The sequence below is a fragment of the Cebus imitator genome, unplaced genomic scaffold (genome assembly GCF_001604975.1).
Source record: "Cebus imitator isolate Cc_AM_T3 unplaced genomic scaffold, Cebus_imitator-1.0 Scaffold54, whole genome shotgun sequence".
Classification (NCBI taxonomy): domain Eukaryota; kingdom Metazoa; phylum Chordata; class Mammalia; order Primates; family Cebidae; genus Cebus; species Cebus imitator.
The window spans coordinates 4,271,368-4,289,707 of record NW_016107369.1 but is presented as its reverse complement, the minus strand read 5'-3'; the positions used below and the strand labels follow the sequence as shown (position 1 = coordinate 4,289,707).

Sequence of the window (18,340 nt, the reverse complement as noted above, 5' to 3'; positions counted from 1 at the left end):
TGTCCCAGCTTCCTTGAGCCTGTCAAGCCATACTCTAGAATTTGGGATCACCATCTTTGTGAAGCCCTTTTAAAGTACCAATAGACTTAGATTTTTTGTGGTGGCTTGCATTATTTCAGTGAAGGATTGGGGAGGGGTGGGGGTACCTCATTTCATTTGGATTTGATTACCTCATGTACCAAGATGCTCAAGGTCAATACAGATGAACAGGTGAGGGTTGATGGCCACCTAGAAGCACTGGTCAGTGAGGGTGAGTGTATAGGGTTGGTAGCTAACCTAGACTGCAGGTGGCAGGTGTGATGGCATCCAGGCTTAAACACAGCCTTATCCTTCCAGAGTTCCTGTCTGCTGATCACTCTTGCTGTGAGGCCATTCCTCTGTGAAGGTCTGTCATGTGAAGGAAATAGGTCCCAGAGGGCAGAACTAGATCTCTAATAGATAAAAGAATTAGGTTGAATGAAAGGAAGAACAGGACTTGGTGTTAGGAGCTTTCATTTCTCTGGTAAACCTGCAAAGTAGGCATTACTTGCCCCATTTTATTGAAAGGAGGTCGACTGTAAGAGCTGGGACCCACAATATTCTAAACTCAGGGCCCAACAGAGTGTCAGATGTGTAGTGGTTGGATGAGGCACAGAAGTTCCAGAAGTGACTTGTGTTTTATGAAGCAGTGGTTGGAAGTGGTCCAGCCTTACAGAGAGTAGCAGAAGGAACACTAACTTGTAACTCTGGGTAGGTTGTGTTCTTAACCTCTTTGAGCTTCAGTTTTCTGTTGCAAGGGGTCACTGAGGACGAAACTGGTATTCCCCCCAGGAACCTTGAGCCTCTTCCAAGACTTCTCATCCTTTTCTGCTTCCCCACAGAGCCCAGCCTGCCCCCTGCCCCACCATTTCCCCTGAGGCCCAGGGCACAGGTGGCAAGCTGCTCACCACCAGCCTTTCATCCTACTTCCTGGCAGCCTCCAACCTCACCCTTGATTTCACTCTGGAGCTTCTATGGCAAGAGCCTTCCAACCTGCCCCAAGAGCCACGCTCACTCACTGCATTGAAGAAGCAAGAACACAGAGGCCATTGCAGGCTTTATTGGGGCTGGGTAAGCCCCAGTGAGAGCCAGGATGTAGAGCACAGAGTCATATACAGGTTGCACTTTTGCATGTCCTCTCTGTCGCAGTCTCCTGCAGAGCCCGAGGAAGTCAGGCCGAGACAGGAGTCTGGCCTGACAAGAGTTGGGCCTTCAGAGCCAGATGGGAGAACCGTGTCTGAAGCGCCACCTGGTGGTGACTGGGATGCTGGCAGGGAGGAGTTGGAAGCAAAAGTCTAGTTTCTAAGGTCCCATACCCCAGTGATGGGGTGAACCCCAAAATGAAACCCCAAACTGGGGGCAGTTGTCTTAGAGTAACCACTTACCCCAGTTTTTCAGAGACCAGAAGCAAGACTTCTGGCTAAGAGCCATGTATAGTCGTTATATGTTTTGGGGTTTCTTATCTCAAAGGGTGTGAAGTCCTAGTAGGCAGTGACATGGTAACAGAACCAAGGCCTGAGAGGGAGTCCTGATGGGCACACCTTCGGCTGCTTTGGCCTGGAGGCTGAATTGCTGTCCTTTTGTGCCCCTGGGGCAGACTGCCCCCTCCCCACACAGAGGTGGGCCCCCTGGGGAAGAGAGCTCTTGATTCTGATGTCTGACTTGCTCTAAGGAGCAGAGCCGTGCATTCCTTCTTTCCCCCATTTCTCTTATTTTCTTCCCCTCCCTTTTGCTCTCCCAAGTCTGAAATCACAAGATAGGGGGCATGTTCAGGAATGGGGGAATCCCCCTGTCCCCCACCTCATCCCTCCCTGCCCCACAGATGGCATCCCTGCTTCTGGGCCTCCCCAGCTGCAGGAACAGCTTCTAGTGGAAAAGCCCCACTTGTGTGACTAAAATGACCAGCCAGGACAGCCTGGTTAGGGTCCACTGAGCCAGTGGATCAGTGTCCTGAGATGAGTCTCCAGAGATGTCCCAAGTAGGGCACAACATGGCAGTGAGTGAGTCACAGAACCTCACAGTAGGCGCAGCAGGTGGTCAGCTCAGCGCCAGTGCCACAGAAGGCACCCTGTAACATGGTGAGTCTGCGTGCTCAACAGGTCTGTTGACTGGCGGGTGGAAGGTTCAAGCTGCTTAGCAGGGTGAGCCTTGACTGCCCCTACCCCCTACTTTTCCAGGAGCTGGCCCTTACTGGAAGATGGCCATATGACCATAATTCTGAGGCCCTGGCAGGAGCCCAGCAGGACAGGCAATGCCCTCCATTCCTGTTGATAGAGGGCCAGCCCTAGATATCGGGCAAGGAGGAGAGGAGATCCAGGCCAGCTGCTTGCATTGCCCGCTTTGCCCTCTTACCCCACCAGTTTGCTCCACTGGATGGTACTGAAAAAGGGATGGGACTTGAGTTTGCTGACACCACCTTCTCCCACGCCCAGGCGCCGGGTAGGCTCGAACTGCAGCAGCTGTAGAAAGAGGCCCAGTCAGCTGGCTTTCCCCATTCCCGCTGCAGAGGCATGGGCAGACCTCCAGGGACTTTGACCACTATGGCTCCTTAGGGGGCTTGCTCCCTGGCACCCTAGCCCATGGAACCCCCTTTTTACCCTGAGGACAGTGGTGGTGGTTGGCCACCAACATACAGAAATGTGTTGACCCTGTTGCCCTCTGCACCCACATCAGACACCGAGTATGAAGCACATGTGGTTCACACACACAGTTCTGCGCCCCTCCCAGCACCTTCCTCAGGCCAGGCCGCTGCTTCCTCTGGCTGGGCTACACCTCACCTCAGTCAGCAGAGAGGCCGCTGGGCGACTCAGCCAGTCGGGCAGCTGGAGCTGGGTGTGGGCCTGGATTCCTGAAGGGTGGCTCTGGGACAGTGCCTGAGAGGACACAGGGAAGGGCCTCTGAGGAGGCAACCTCAGGCCTGTCTGTGTTCCAGTGGCAACCAGGATTTTCCCCATGTCACATCCCACGAGGATGATGACAATAATGATGATAGTTGCTACGGCCAGACAGTGCTAGATGCTAAGCAGTGCCTTTACATTATCCGCTAAAGGCAAGAAACAGGCCCAGAGAGGTAAAGGGACTTGTGCCGAGTTCAGGGTTTGGACCTAGGTCTCCCGTGGCTCTAAGCTTGCTGGAAGCATCGATCTTGGGTTGCAGTAAGGGCAGGCACTCGGGAACAGTGATGGAACTTGTCTTATTTAAAAATCCACAGGGACTATTCATTTGGCAGCAGGCTGTGGCATGCTACCATCAGGGCCAATGCAGGGATGTGGCAAGAAAAGAAAATAGGACCTCTCCACGCCCCAGAAAGCCACAGCTTCAGGGAGCAGAGGGTCTGTCTGGAGGGAAGTATGAGCTTCCAAGAACCCCCAGGAGGAGGGCCAGGAACTCTGGGCTAGAGAGATGGGAGGAGAGCCACTCGGAGGGTATTTGCAGCCAGGGTTCTTGGGGCCCTGTGACATGGGATGAAAGCAGGAGGGAGCCAGGATGGGCTGGTCAGGCCTGGACTTCAGTTCATACTACATCCATTCTGGCTATTTCCTGCTAAAATGCAATTTGGCCTCTCCCTTGCTGCCTACATAACTGGCCTCAGTTGCAGTGCTCATGAGAGGGGAGGACAGAAGGCAGAGCCCTCATCCTGTGCACAGGTTCCCCTGGTGTTTGCAGGGGGATCTTTTGAGCTTATGACTGACCAAGGCTGGACAGGGAAGCTGCTTGCCTGGGTGAAAAAGCCCCTCTTTCCCAGCCTCCAGCTAAGGTCTGGAGGTGACAGCCCCCGAGGGCATGGGTGGGAGGAGTGAACGGTAGGCTCAGGATGATCAACAGCCCTCCTGGGAGGAAGGGCTGTGACACACTGTGCTCCCTCCAAACTTGGGCCCAGGCACGCTCTGGCAGAAACCTTCCCTGACCATCCCACTTGACACTCCTTCATAGAAGTCGACAGTCTCCTTAGCTGTAGCCAGCTAAGTGTGTCCCTGGCTTCTGGGGCAGCTGTGTGGGCAGGACAGCCAGTCAGCCTCTGCCCATCCCACACTCAGCCTGGCCCAACTCACACTCAGTGGCACCCACCAGGGCACTACACCCAGCCCAGCCACTCACCATTCCTGTCAGCAGCTCATACAGTATGGACCCAAAGCTCCACCAGTCACAGGCTTCCGTTAGCTCTGAAATCCCACCCACCTCTGTGGGAACAAGAACACAAGGGTCCCAGCCTCACTCAAGAGGGCCTCTTCCATTCTCATCCTACCCTGACCCCACTCATCCCCTCTGTCATTCTCAGACTCCAGGCACAACCCCCACAAAGGTACCCAGGTGCCAGGGGCCACCCGGCCTCCCCCCTTCTTGCCTGGGGCGCTGTAGAGATTGTCCAGGGCCTCCCCGCAGCACTGGGGCTCCACCTCTGACCACTGGCCAAAATATGTGAGCCGGATGTGACCTTCTCCAGTGTGTGTAGGAGGAAAAAGGAGGGACAAAGATTGAGGATAGCTGACAAGGGGAAGGATTCCAGGGCTTCCCCAACAGTCATGCAGTGGGAGCCAATGGCCATGCTGGGCAGAACCTCCACAGGGGCACAGCACCCTGAGGCCCACAGAATACAGGGTACTCCTGTATTGCCCACAGACTCGGGCATAGGCCCACTGAAATGCTGGGTGGGGCCGGGGAGGAACAGACAATCTTGGAGTTCCCCTTGATTTTGGGGATCTCATCCTCTGCCTGGAGGCTTGGGGGCAGCCCCCCTGAGGGGTGGGAAGGGCACCTACCTGCCTGGTCCAGGAGCAGGTTCTCGGGGTGGAGGTCCCGGCACAGCACCCCCTGCTCATGCAGCGCCTCCAGTGCTACCAGCGTCTCCGCAGCCCACTGCTTCACCTGTTCCTCCCTCACTCTCCAGGTGGCACTGCCACAGCCTGGGCCAGCCCCATCCACTGACAGGCAACTCTGATTCTTGCCCAGCACTGGGCCGGCCCCCTCAGGAACCCAGGTGAGTCCCTGAGAGGTCCCAGTGTCTGAGTTCTGGCCAGCCCGCCTTGCTTGAAGGTACAGGTGGTCACTTGGGGCCTTTGGAAGGTCCAGGGAACCAGAAGTGCTGGTCCTGTCTGTGGGTTCACCTTCAGTCTCCCTCTGGGGTCTGGTGGATGGGGCCTCCCCGGCTGGGGGAAGGCTCAAAGAAGTCCTAGGAGGCTCCAGGGCGATTTTGACCTGCCCAGGGGCATGGCCTGAGGGGAGCCTCGCTGGGCTTAGGAGGTTGAGGTGGGGGTTGAGCTGAGCCTTCATCTTCTCCTGGGTAGAGTCAGATCTGAGCCCAGAATGTCGGGGGTGCGCCTGGGAGAGCAGGTGGGACCAGAGAGTGCCTCCTGGGCCATGCAGAGGGAGCGGTGAGCATGGGGACAGGGAGAAAGAGTGTGGATGCCAGGCCCTGGTCCCATTCCTACCTCTCCTCTGTCTTGGGCACAGAGCTTCCGCCTCTGGCTGTCCTGGCCTAGTTCAGCCCCTCACCAGTGCTCCCTCTCACCCCTCAGCTTAGAATTACCTCTGCCCTTTCGATCCCCGCCCCCCCCGCCGCCCACCGCAAAGCAGGCCCAGCCTCATGAATTGACACACCACAGATAGATGGATAGTGCTGTCCGTATTCTTGGTTTGGGTGGTGGTCTCACCAGTGTGAATACTTGCTTTTAGGGAGACTGATTTAAAGAAGACCAGGGAGGCTTATAATGACTGTGTCATGACCCCAGGATGTGTACCTGTTTAAAGGTCATCAATATAATCGGCAGTATCTGCCACATGGCCCAGTTCCTGTCCTCATAGCTTCAGTCACCACCACCCTACCTGGTCACTCCCAAGGGATCAGCACAGCCCAGAAAAATAAAAAGAGCCAACGCTGGAGGAAATGGCAACAAAGGAGACAGCTGCAATTCTCACTCCTGCCTATGATGTGGACATCCTCCCCAGGATGTCCCGTGCCCCCTTGGCACCACCACAGGCCCACAACAGCCTGATTGGCCTCCAGAAAGGCCAAGTTCCCTGGTCTGTGCACCCCTCCCCAGGACTCAGCTTTTTTTTTTTTTTTTTTTGGGGGGGTGCTGAGTCTTGCTCTGTCACCCAGGCTAGAGTGCAGTGGCATGGTGTCAGCTCACTGCAGCCTTCACTTTCAGGGTTCAAGCAATTCTCCTGCCTCAACCTCCCAAGTAGCTGAGATTATAGGCATGCGCAACCACGCCCAAATGGTTTTTGTATTTTTAGTAGAGACAGCGTTTCACCATGTTGGCCAGGCTGGTCTCAAACTCCTGACCTCAGGTGACCTGCCTGCCTCAGCCTCCCAAAGTGCTGGGATTGCAGGCCTGAGCCCCCATGCCACCAGGGCTCAGCATTTTAAGGGTTGATGACATACCCCAAAGGCCAGGGAGATGACAGGGGCCCCCGGCCTGCTCACCTTGCACATGCTCCAGGTGCAAGAAGATGGAGTCCTCGCTCACAAAGTACCTGAGCAGCTTTGTCATGTAGGGGACTCCATGTGGGATGATGGTCAGCCGCTCCCGGCTCACCATGTGGCACCTGGGTAGGCTCTGGGAGGGGCGGGGAAGACAGATCAGCTTGGGACAGGCCAGAGACTGCTGCTGTTAGGGGACCTCCTAGCCCTCGTTTCAGGGGCGCCTGAATGAGGAGTGGAACAACTGTCTTCCCCAGTTCCTGACCTGCCTTACCCCCATTGCCCCTGTAGAATCTGGGTCCTCCACCCTCTGGCCCAAGAGGCGGCAGTATGCATACACGTGTGTGTGTGTACATGAGACTGTGGAGGTCCCTCTGGAAAGTGGGGGATGCTTGGGCAGAACAATCAGCTTTTGGCGGGAGGGAGCACATGCTTCAGATGCAGGTTCTGGATGGGAGTCTCCAAGAGCCCTGAGAACAACCCAAGGGGATGAAGAGTGGCAGAGGCTGGGAGGCACTTGCCTTTACCACAAAGGTCCCTCCGGTTGCCGGGTCCTGGACCAGCTGCACCTACCGAAATACAAGAGGCACTGGTTAGGTGTGTGCTAGCTCCTGGGGCTTCGTGTCCCCAGCCTGACCACCCCCTACCCAGGTTCCTCCACTGAAGCTGTCTCACTCCAGTGGCAGGGCAGGGAGGGCAGGCTTTGATGGCACTCCCAAAGCTGACATTGATCACTGCTCATCCACACTTGCTAGACCTGTGGTCTCAGATGCTGCCTCCTCCAGGAAGCCTTTCCAAGATTACAGGGGCTGGGGTCCCTAACCTGTCTCTCATGCTCTCTGGGTTCACCCTCAGAGCCTGTTTACCCTGTCTAATCTGTTTCCCCACTGGACTGTGAGCTCTGTATTCCCAGATCTCCGCACAGCACAAGGATGTGGTAGATGCTGGACACATGCGCTGTAAGCAGCCCTCGCCTCGGCTCAGCCTGTGTGTGTGGTGAGCATGTGAGAAGAATTCCCTGCCTCTCCCTGCCCATGCTGGCCCAGGCCCCATTCCCCCTGAGGGGAGGGCTGAGAAAGCCCTGTTCCACCTGGACTCACTGGAGGTCAGCCTCTCGCCCAAGGCCTTGGGCAGAACACCACCATGCTGCAGGGTCTGAGGTGTCACAGCTGGAAGGGACCTCAAAGCCAGTCACTTTCTCTGACCCCACCCCCCCTTTTTTTTTTTTTTTTTTTTTTTTTTTTTGAGATGGAGTCTTGCTCGGTCGCCAGGCTGGAGTGCAGTGGCACTATCTCGGCTCATTGCAACCTCCACCTCCCAGGTTGAAGCATTTCCCTTGCCTCAGCCTCCCACATAGCTGGGACTACAGGCATGCACCACCCCACCCAGCTGATTTTTATTTTAGTAGGGACAGGGTTTCACCATGTTGGCCAGGGTGGTCTCCATCTCTCATCGTGATCCTCCTGCCTTGGCCTCCTCAAGTGCTGGGATTACAGGCATGACCACTGCACCTGGCCTCTGATCTGTTTTACAATTGATGTGCAGCCATGTTGTACAGGCTTGGCACACTGCCTTCAGGCCTCTTCCCCATTCCACACCCTTCATTTACACAAACCCCCATGACACAAGTTTATGTGAAAAACCTGTGTATGTGCTCCTGACTGAAAATAAAACTTGTAAAGTCCTCTTGGGAGGCCGTCCTCTACTTGTGTTTGTTTCTATTAGAGGCAGAGGCTGCCAATCGCAGGGTCAGGTCCATGTTTGGAGTTGGGTCCTTGACTCATCTGTGTGGTGGGCAGGGGCACACTGCAGCAGTACATGGGTACATCGAGGGCTGAAAGGCAGAGGATTCGGCCCAGGTGAGGGCGTGTGGAGCAAGGCCAGGCCATGGTGGTATGACTCCTTGGCTATTGGCCTGCCCTGAGACACAGGACTTGAGCCCAGGCAGACCAATCTCAGAGCCCTGCAGACTCTACTAGAACTAGGGGCACAACAAGGCGCCCTTGGCAAGGGCCTTCCCTCCTGAGCCTGCCGTGGACTAGACGAGCTCCCAGGACCTTTTGCAGCAGGAGCAAGGTGTCGTCTTTGACCACCAGAGGTCTCTCCTCCAACAGCCAGAGACCAAGTGCAGCCTGGGCTTGGCTCCCTGACCAAACTTGTGCAACGTTTGAAAAAGCAAGGAAGAAAACTCTGGAATCATTTAGGAAAACAGAGTTTCCCACAAATCCTGACACCCTGGATAATTCCCCACTGTCGCTTGCCAAGTGGGATTCCCCGCCACCTTATCCTGGGCAAGGCTGTCTAATTGACAGAGTCAAAAAAAAAAAAAAAAAAAAAAAAAAAAAAAAAAAAAAAAACTAGCAAAGGAGGGAAGGCTGGGGAAGCCAGAAATAAACCTTGATCTATCCACTGAAATATTTCTGTTAAAAAAATTAACACCAACCTCATTATCCAAAAAGAATTAGACTAAAACAGTAACAGTGATTATCTTGGAGTTAGGTAGGATATCAGGGGGATTTTTTTTTTCTCTCATATTTCAAAAGAGCAGCAGAGTGGGGAGCATTTTCCCATTCATTCAAACAAATAAGAAATCCCTTTTACTCAGTGGTTTGGGGGATGGAGGAAATGAGAAGGTGCCATTCAGCTGTCAGGTGAGCCTTCCATTTGGGAAGATGGAAGGCAGTTCTGAGTGTTTTCTCTCACCTTTTAAAAAAGGGCAATCGTTTTAAATAGAGACCCACAGAGTTCTTGGGACAGAGGGACAATTAAAGCTTTGGTGAAATGGTAAACATTTTCTTTAAAGATACACAAAGTATCAGAAGCCCAGGAGGAATCTCCCATGGAACAAACAAGCGTAAAGGTTTCAAACAGGAGGCTGGGTGTGGTAGCTCACGCCTGTAATCTCAGCACTTTGGGAGGTCAAGGCAGGTGGATGACCTGAGGTTGGGAGTTTGAGACCAACCTGACCAATATGGAGAAACTCCATTTCTGTTAAAAATACAAAATTAGCTGGGCATGGTGATGCATGATTGCAATCCCAGTTACTCAGGAGGCTGAGGCAGGAGAATCGCTTGAACCTCGGAGGCGGAGGTTGTGGTGAGCTAAGTTCATGCCATTGCACTCCAGCCTAGGCAACAAGAGTGAAACTCCATCTCAAAGAAAAAATAATAAAAAAAATCAAAAATCAAACAGGTTCTTAAACTCAAAGGCCCACAGGGGCCAGGCATGTGAGCAAATGGGCAGGGCGGAGGGGGGGGGGGGGGGGGGGGGGGGGTGCTGGTGCCCCATCTAAAGCAAGCATCTCCTCCCCCACTCCCTGCTGCCATGGGAGAATGGGAACCCAAGCGTTTCCAGATCTAATTTTTTCAAGAGAAGCAGGAAATCTGGACTTTTATAAAAATCTGCACATTTTAAAATGTTGGTAACAATTAAAAAAACACCCCTGTGTTAAGCCAAATAAAAGAAGAAGTGACTTGGATGACCTTCTTTTTCTTCCACCCCTTCTCAGAATCTAGCTCCTTGGACAAAGCTCAGCCAATACCCAGTGATGTCTCCCTGGCCCCCAGGCTCTGAGGGCAGGCCCTTGGGTATTCTGGCTGCTTACCAAGCCCCGACCCACCCACCTCACTGCTCCATGCCACCACCTCCTCAGCCCCTAGTTACTCTAACAGCCAGACACATTAGGGTTCACTCAAGCATCATCCTAAGCCAGCCCTTTGCTTCCTCCCTGAACCTGAGGGTTGCCGCTTGCTGGCACTGCCCACTTGCCCGGATCTGCCTGGGCAGAGCTGTGGAATGGAATGAAGGGGATAGCACATCCAACCCAGGCCCAGAGGAAGGAATAGCTTTCCTACTTTGGGGAAAGTGCTGCTCCTGGCGTGGGCACAACACAGGGAAAGGGAGTAGAATCTCAGGAGGGAGGTGAAGTCTTTGAGTATCCAAGATGGAGTAAAAAAGAAAAAAAAGCAGGGCAGTCCTAAAACAGAATGGGCTGGGCCAGTGGTTCACGCCTGTCATCCCAAGTGCTTTGGGAGGCTAAGACGGAGGTGGGAGGACACCTGAGGCAAGGAGTTCGAGACCAGCCTGGGCAACACCGCGAGATCGCTCTACAAAAAAACAGAAGAAATGAACAGGGCTTGAGCCTGTGGTTCCAGCTACTCAGGAGGCTGAGGCGGAAGGATTGCTTGAGCCTGGTGGGTTGAGGCTGCAGTGAGATCACACCACTGCACTCCAGCCTGAGCTACAGAGCAAGACCCTATGTCAAAAAAAAAAAAAAAGAGAGAAAAAAAGAATGGTTGGTCTTGGCCTTAATTTGTGCTTTCCATCTGCAGTGGCCTCGAAACACTAGATTCCTAAACCACTTTCCTGAGGCTAAACAAGTTTGGTGAATTCTGTATCACAGTGTGCATTTGCATCTAAAACCTCTAAGAACTCCTCTCATTAAAAAACAAAGCACTATAACTTGAACTCACTGTTTCCCTACCTTACTCAGCTCAGAACCCCTCTCACCATAACACATATGGTTCAGCAGGATCTTACTGGGAGGCCTGGTGTCTGTCGGTCACCTCCCTGAAGGTCTCTGGGAGCGGCTGTGCTGAGCCAAGGTCGGGTCGTGGCCACTGACACTGGAGCAGTGGGGAGGAGATCGTGGCAGATGGAAGCTGGCAGGGCCTGCACTGACCGTCTGGGGTCAGCAGTGCAGGGATTCAGGAGGAGCTGCCAGAGTAAGCCCTGGGAACAGGAGCCTGCGTGCCTCCCGGCTCACTCCTGTCACTAGTATTTAGAGCCATCCAGCATGTACTCAATGTCATAGCATGTGCCAAGTCTTTCCCCAAAATTATTTGACCTCCCAGATCACCCCGTAGGGGGAGAATTCTCATCTCACTTTCCAGAAGAGGAAACCAAAGCTCAGAGAACAGGGGGCTTGCCTGTGGCCACCCTGGCTGGTGCTCAGCATGGGGCTGTCCTGCGGGCAGCATGTCAGCCTCTTGCTGGTGGGAATCACAGGACTGTCTCCTTTTCTCTGTGGGCCCCCAGATCCCCCAGAATCACCTGGCGAGTATGTTAAATAACAGATTCTTGTGTAGCTGTATTTTTAGGAAGCTCTCCCTTTAACCAGCTTGGTAAACAACTTCTTGGGTGACTATTCCAGGGTTCGGGGGAAGAGGGGAGCCTCAAACCGGCTGGACTCTCATTTGACCTTATTCTCTGTCCTTCTGATTCCTTCACTCTAATAACAAGTGCCCCAAGTAGGGTTGGGACCTTGCCTCCTAGCTCCTTGTCTGCCCTGAACAAGGCAAAGGGTGCGAGATGGGGTTGAGATAGGGTGAAGTTAGAGTTAGGTCAAGAGAGAAAAAAGGGGCAGACTTGCCAAGGCCCTGGGCAAGGATGGGCCAGCACAGGCCCTCTCTGGACAGGTTTCTGGAGAGGAGCATGTCCCAGCTGCAGGAAGTCCCCAGCTGTGCTCCGTGGAGCGTCTTGGCTGCAGCCCTGGGGTTCAGGGTGAATATGGTGGGGGTGCTGTGGGAATCGGGAATTGGGAGTGAGCAGGGCCTCAAGGGCTGGCAGGGTGCCTGGGCACAGCGCCTCGCTCCTCCTGCAGTTTCTGTCCCGACTCTCCCAAGGAGCAGGTTTTCTGGGTCTGAGCTTCAGGGCTGTGGAAAGGGCCTGTCTGCCTCTTCTTTTTATATTATATTTTAAATTTATATTTTATATTATTTGATTTGAGATGGGGTCTCACTCTGTTGCCCTGGCTGATCTCTCAACTCCTGGGCTCAAGCAGTCCTCTTGCCTTGGCCTCCCAAAGTGCTGGGATTCCAGGTGTGAGCCACTGTGCCTGGCCAACCGGCCTCTTCTCGTTCCCCGCATTTTCTTCTCCAGGACCCAGGACTGAGTCATGCGTGTTGGGGATGGGGGAGAGGTGGGAACTGCTGGACACAGCTGCACTCCCCTCTGACCCCTGTCCACCCCCTCTGGAGGAGTGGGGGCCACTGCTACAGACCTGCTTTCACCACATCCCATCTTCTCCCCGCCACCACCCCAAATTGCATACCCTGTCTCCCTCCTGCAAGACAAGTGCTCACTCACTCACCTTCTTGATGACCCCGACCACCCTGCAGCCCCTCAGCTGCTCCAGGCCAGAGCTCAGCGTGCGGATGGGCCGGAGCCTCAGGCTGCTGAAACCCTGCAGAGGAGGGAGACAGTCCACACACAGCCTCAGGGCCAAGCCCTCCTCAGCCATGGCCTTCTCACCAGGCTTCAGGCAGGGGCTTCTGGATGCTAGGAGAGCAGTGCGGAGGGCAGGGGGACAGGCAGGCCCCGCCCCACAGGGGCAGGCTGGGTGGAAAAGCTGGCCTTGACTGACAGGCACCCATAACCATCCAGGGTGGCCAGGCCAACCTCTCTGCTCAGCCCCTGTCCAAGGCCCATGAAGTTCTTGGGGCTTCAGAAGCCCCCTCTCAAAAGCCCCATCTAGGCCAAGTGCTATGGCTCACGCCTGTAATCTCAGCACTTTGGGAGGCCAAGGCGGGCAGATCACTTGAGGTCAGGAGGTTGAGACCAGCCTGGCCAATATGGTGAAACCCCATCTCTACTAAAATACAATAATTGGCCAGGCGTGATGGTGTCTGCCTATAATCCCAGATACTTGGGCTGCTGAGACAGGAGAATTGCTTGAACCTGGGAGGCAGAGGTTGCAGTGAGCCAAGATTATGCCATTGCACTCCAGCCTGGGTGACAAAGTGAGACTCCATCTCAAAAAAAGCAGAAGCTCCCAAGATGGGGGTAGGGAAATAACTTGGGAAACTGAGTCTCAGGGAACATGCCTCAAAGACCAAGCACCTGCTCTGGGGAAGGCAGCCTCACAAGATGCAGAGCCGAGGAGGACCGTGCGAGCGTGCGCGTCTGTGGGGTAAGAAGCCTGCACGCATTCTCCACCCTCACCGAGCACTTACTGGTTTAGAGAAGCCATGTGGGAGAGTGTGTGTGCATACGTGGGTGTCGCAGTCTGCTGCAAAACGTATGCCAGTTCACAACCGAGACAGAATCAGGAGGCTCTGAATGTGGACACGCGCAAGCGTGTACATGGGCCCGTGTGCAAGGCTGGCAGATGTATATGTGCACACGTCGAGTGCTCTGTGAGGGAGCAGACTGAACTGGATATGGCTCAGTGAGTTGTTTGGAAATGAATGAACCATGAGACGTGGGAGAGAAAGGAAGCCAGCAGGAGAAGAGGATGGGACGCCCTGGCACACTCCAGCCCAACTAATACCTCCACTGCCAGCCCCTACCCTGCAGCCCAGGGCGGGCCTGTGGGTCGGGGTCTCCGCAGTCTCCCCTCAGAGCCCGCCTCCTGCTCAGGCCTTTGGACAGGGGGTCTCCTCACCATGCTGGGGCTGGCTCCACTGCCCAGTGGCCGCTGCAGGTGGCAGTTGAAGATCTCCTCTGCCCGCCGCAGGTACTTGGTAATTTTCAGCTTCACAGCCTCACGTCGCTCCTTGTTGGGGTCGACTGTGGGAGACGAGGGTCACCAGGGTCCCCAGCCCTGGCCTCAGAGGGCTGGAGTCCTAGCTCCATTGCCTGCCCTCTGCCCTCCCCAGGAGAGAGCTCCCGTTTCTAAGGCTTGTTCGGCAGATTCTGCCCCCAGATGACGTCGTGAGCCCCTCCTCTGGGGTGGGGAACCAGCCAGGAAGGAGGAGGATGGGAGCTGGCAGGAGGAGGTTGGGAACCAGGACCACTCCTCAGCAGACAGCACTTCGCTGTTGGCACCCTCTGCCTTGCTGGCAGCTGTCACACCCTGGGAAGGGACAGGGTGGGGATTTCCCCAACCATTTTTTCAGAGGAGGGGACAGAAGATTCCAGAGAGCATTGCTTCTTCCATCTCTGATGCCCAGTGTGAAGAAGGCTAGGGTGGGGACCAGGATTGGAGGATAAAGGAATTGACTGGACAGACTGGAAGCCCAAGCTTGAGGGGTCTCCTTAGTTGGATGGCAGGGAAGGCCCAATGCCCACCCGCAGCTTGGCCACCAGGGCCCACAGGCGTCTCAAACTGGCCTCAGCACCAGCCTCTCCCCCCGCCCCCCCGGCGCGGAAGTTCCTCATGCTGCCCTGAAGGGAACTTCCCTGTCACCTCCACGCCTCGGCTGTTCTCGCTGTCTCCAGCCAGTCCTTCACCTAGTAACGCACCTACCAACCTCCAGTGCTCAGATTAGAGATCTAACCTCAGGAAAATGCTCTAGGCAGGCCCAGCCTGAACTGTTTCCCTCTTTCCTCCCTTCACTTTCCCCCTAATCTTTCTGAGACTATAATTGTCCAAATCAACTCATCAGTCTCCCCTCACTAGAATGCAAACTCCCAGAGGGCTGGAGCCCACCCTAGCTCCACAGACAGTCAAGTGTGGTGGGCCAAGTACACAGCCTGTGAAGTCAAACACCAGCTCTGCCATTTCATAGCTGTGGAGCCTTGAGCGAGCTATTTAACTGCCCCATGCCTCAGCTTCCTCATCTGGAGCATGGTAATAAAACAAATGGTTCCCATGTACTAGGAATGACAGACAAGAACATACATAGTAATTTCTATTACGGTGAAGCTCAAATGAATGAATCTACATAAAGCCCTTGGAATGGTGCCTGGCACGCAGGAACCGCTTAATAAGTGCCAGCTATCATTGTCCTTCGCGGAGGCTCTGCAGGCCAGCATAGTGCCCTGCTCACCCCGTACGGATGGGCAGAGGACAGGAGAGATGGTGACAGGAGGAGCCCTGCCCTGGCCCCTTCCCCCTGCCCAGCCCCACCCAGCCCCGGTCCTCACCGTGTATGCCACGGAGCAGCACGTCCACACCATTCTGATAGTGGTTGAAGGCCGCCTCATAGTCCTCACTAACGTCTCGCTCCAGAGCCAGACGGATCTGTGTGGCTGCATCCACCAGATAGTCACGCTTTGTCACGTCAGGCGCCCCCAGAGCCACCCTGTTGCGAATCTGCTCCAGGTACATGCGAGCCTGGGACCGTGCTCGTGAGCAAGGCTCAGGCTCCAGGCCAGGGCTGGGCAGGCACTCGCAGGCCACCAGGCTCATGGCTGCCCTGCAGCTGGGACCTGGAATGGGCAAATGCGTTAGGGAGGACCTAGCTGGGAGGACACCCCCATCCACATCCCAGTCTCCCCCACTGAATATCAGGGAGACTAATGTTCACCCCCAAAGACTGGAGGGGTCAGAGCTAAAGTGGGTAAAGTCTTTTCATGGCTCCAGGTTCTTCCTAAGTGCTGATAATGGTAGAATCATAGCCAGCTTAGGGATTTTTTTTTTTTTTTTTTTTTTTTTGAGACAGAGTCTTTCTCTGTCACCCAGGCTGGAGTACAGTGGTGCAGTCTCAGCTTACTGTGACCTCTGCCTCCTGGATTCAAGCAATTCTCCTGCCTCAGCATCCCACGTAGCTGGAATTACAGGCCACTCGCCTACCACGTCTAGCTATTTTTTTGTATTTTTAGTAGAATGGTGTTTCAGCATGTTGACCAGGCTGGTCTTGAACTCCTGACCTCAAGTGATCCACCCGCCTTGGCCTCCCAAAGTGCTGAGATTACAGGTGTGAGCCACCATGTGGGCCTGAAGCTGTTTTCCTTTCCATTCTAATGCAGTTCAGCAAACATTTCTGGAGCATCTAGTACTATGTTGAGCTCTGGAGAGAGCTGAGAATATTTGTGATCCATAGCCACCTTCACGGGGTCTCCATGGAGCAAGGCTGATGTCTAGTATGCATTCAGCACATGGAGGCCACACACCCCAGGCTCAAATGCTCTTCCTCATGCTGTTCCCTCCACCCTGCCTGTTCGTCCCTCCCCCTCCCCCACTCCTTCTGTGGGAATCTCATTTACCCTTTGGGGTTCAGCACTTCTCTGTGGATGGGTTGGATTGCCCCTGCTGTGTTTTGTTCCCTTGGTTCTGAGGTCAGTGTGGTCAGCAAGTGAGGACCTCTCCTGGAGCCAGCAGAGAGCTAAGCACAGCGCTGGGCCAGGAGATCTGTCGGCAGATGGAATGACTGCGTGGCAGACTTGGTGCCACATTGGATGGGGCTGGAAGAGCGCAGGGTGACCCAGCCCCAGGGAGGATCGCTCTGTCCTCCTGGCTTTATCTTTGAGAAGACCATGTGGTCTCCAAGGACCTGACAGCAGCTCCTCCCTGAGCAATGAGTGACCCAGGCAGCCAAAGGGATGAGAGCTGTGGCTGCGGTTAGGGAAGGGGCTTAGAGAGGAGCCCGCACAGCTGCCTGGCTTTTGCTCTCCCAGGTCCCTTTGGGAATGGGCAGGGCCTGGAACTTCCAACCCCAGGTCATTTGGAGAGAGGGAGGAGACAGCAGGATGGGCAGTGGGGCGGGAGGGGAAGCCCACAGCCTCAGCCAGTGGCAGAAAGCCAGGACGCGGCCAGGAGGCGGAGGGAGGCCGCACCCTCCCCTCTCGGCCAAGCCCAGCGGGGGACTTGAGGCTCTGAGGCCTTGCTCTGGGGGTCACCCAGGAGGGTTGTGCTGGCTTCAGGGGCCACCCCGCCCGGCCGGGTCCTGCCGGGCAGAGCTGCCTGGCTGCGCCTGGACACAGAAAGCGGCACGTGCAGCCCGCGGGGCCCCGGCCGCAAGGTGCACGATCCCGCGGGGAACGGCTGAGGGGGCCCCTCGCTTGGGAGGGTGGAGGAGGGGCCGGACACACACCGTACCTGCCCGAGCTGGGAGCTGGGTCCGCAGGCCAGGCCTCCCCCTGCCGCCACCGGCCCTTCACCGGAGCGCGCCGCGGGCGGCTACTTTCTGGCGTCCGGCAGGTGCGGGGCCAGCCGGTGCAGCGCGGCCATTGGCTGCGGATGAGCTCATCCTTCATCCTTAGAATAAACCACCAATCACCGCCCGGCTCAGTTCCTGCCGGCCTTAAAGCCACAGGGTCTGCGCTGCGGGGGCTGAAGGGGGCAGGGTCGGCTTAGGGAGAGGAAGGTAGGGTGGGGTGCAGGGTGGGGTGGGGAGAGCAGGTCTAGAATCACCCGGGGATGCGGAAGGGGCTGCTTCAGAAATCTAGGCCATGTGCCACTTCTAGGACTTTTCTCATTCATTGCTTCATTCATTTATCCAGCGATTCAGTGCTACGTATTGAGAGTCTACCATGCACGAGGAGCTGGGTGTTGAGATGTAGCAGCGGACTAGACAGCACTGCTCACACCCGCATGGGGCTTACAGTCCAGTGAAGGCTACAGAGAATAAAGATCCCAGCAATAGGAGGCTTTTGATGTCAGAACCTAACTCAAAATTGAAGACATAGGCCGGGTGCAGTGGCTCACGTCTGGCATCTCTGCACAATGGAAGGCTGAGGCGGGAGGATCACTTGAACCCAAGGAGTTCGACACCAGCCTGGGCAACATAGGTAGAGCCAATCTCTATAAAAATTACAAAATTAGCCAGGCATGGTGGCGTGTGCCTGTGGTCCCAGTTACTCAGGAGGCTGAGGTAGGAGGATGGATTGAGCTTAGAAGGTTGAGGCTGCAGTGAGCTGAGATTGTGCCACTGCACTCCAGCCTGTGATGGGTTAAGACCCTGTGACACAGACCTCACCTGCAGGCTCAGTGCTGACCGGCCTCACTCTGTCCCCCACTGTACTTGCTCTACCCTAGACACCCTTTCATACTTTCTCCCTCTCACTCCCAACGGTCCCCCATCCTCACTCTCAGCCTTCCCTTGACAACAGTGGCACACAGACTCCCACAGACCTACTCCTGGCCCGCGAGTAGGGCTGTGCCCACACCCTGCCTCCGATCTTTTTCCACAGGTGACTGTGCCCCATTGAAGGCCACCCTTCCATGTGAACATCAGTCCCGCCATCACCTACTCAGCGACACCACTCCAGCGATTCTCCCCTCTCTCCCACGGC

The 18,340-nt window shown here is 55.3% G+C and overlaps 1 protein-coding gene across 6 annotated transcripts; it reads right to left on the bottom strand.

Moving 5' to 3' along the window:
- Positions 1 to 1,046: 1,046 nt before the first annotated feature.
- RPS6KL1 (ribosomal protein S6 kinase like 1) lies at positions 1,047 to 17,263 on the bottom strand. Of its 6 annotated transcripts, none has more exons than XM_017528640.2 (11): positions 17,145 to 17,262; positions 15,251 to 15,535; positions 13,827 to 13,951; positions 12,534 to 12,626; positions 6,964 to 7,011; positions 6,446 to 6,578; positions 4,779 to 5,369; positions 4,364 to 4,456; positions 4,117 to 4,199; positions 2,796 to 2,891; positions 1,047 to 2,477 (listed from the first exon to the last, which is right to left on the bottom strand). In XM_017528640.2, exons 2-11 carry the CDS (start codon positions 15,513 to 15,515, stop codon positions 2,367 to 2,369), a joined length of 1,638 nt encoding a protein of 545 aa, XP_017384129.1. In that variant the 5' UTR covers positions 15,516 to 15,535; positions 17,145 to 17,262; the 3' UTR covers positions 1,047 to 2,366. The 6 variants fall into 6 exon arrangements, with proteins under 6 accessions (XP_017384129.1, XP_017384131.1, XP_017384134.1 ...); XM_017528642.2 differs by having other exon boundaries at positions 4,364 to 4,453; positions 17,145 to 17,261; XM_017528645.2 differs by lacking the exon at positions 2,796 to 2,891 and having other exon boundaries at positions 17,145 to 17,263.
- Positions 17,264 to 18,340: the final 1,077 nt, after the last annotated feature.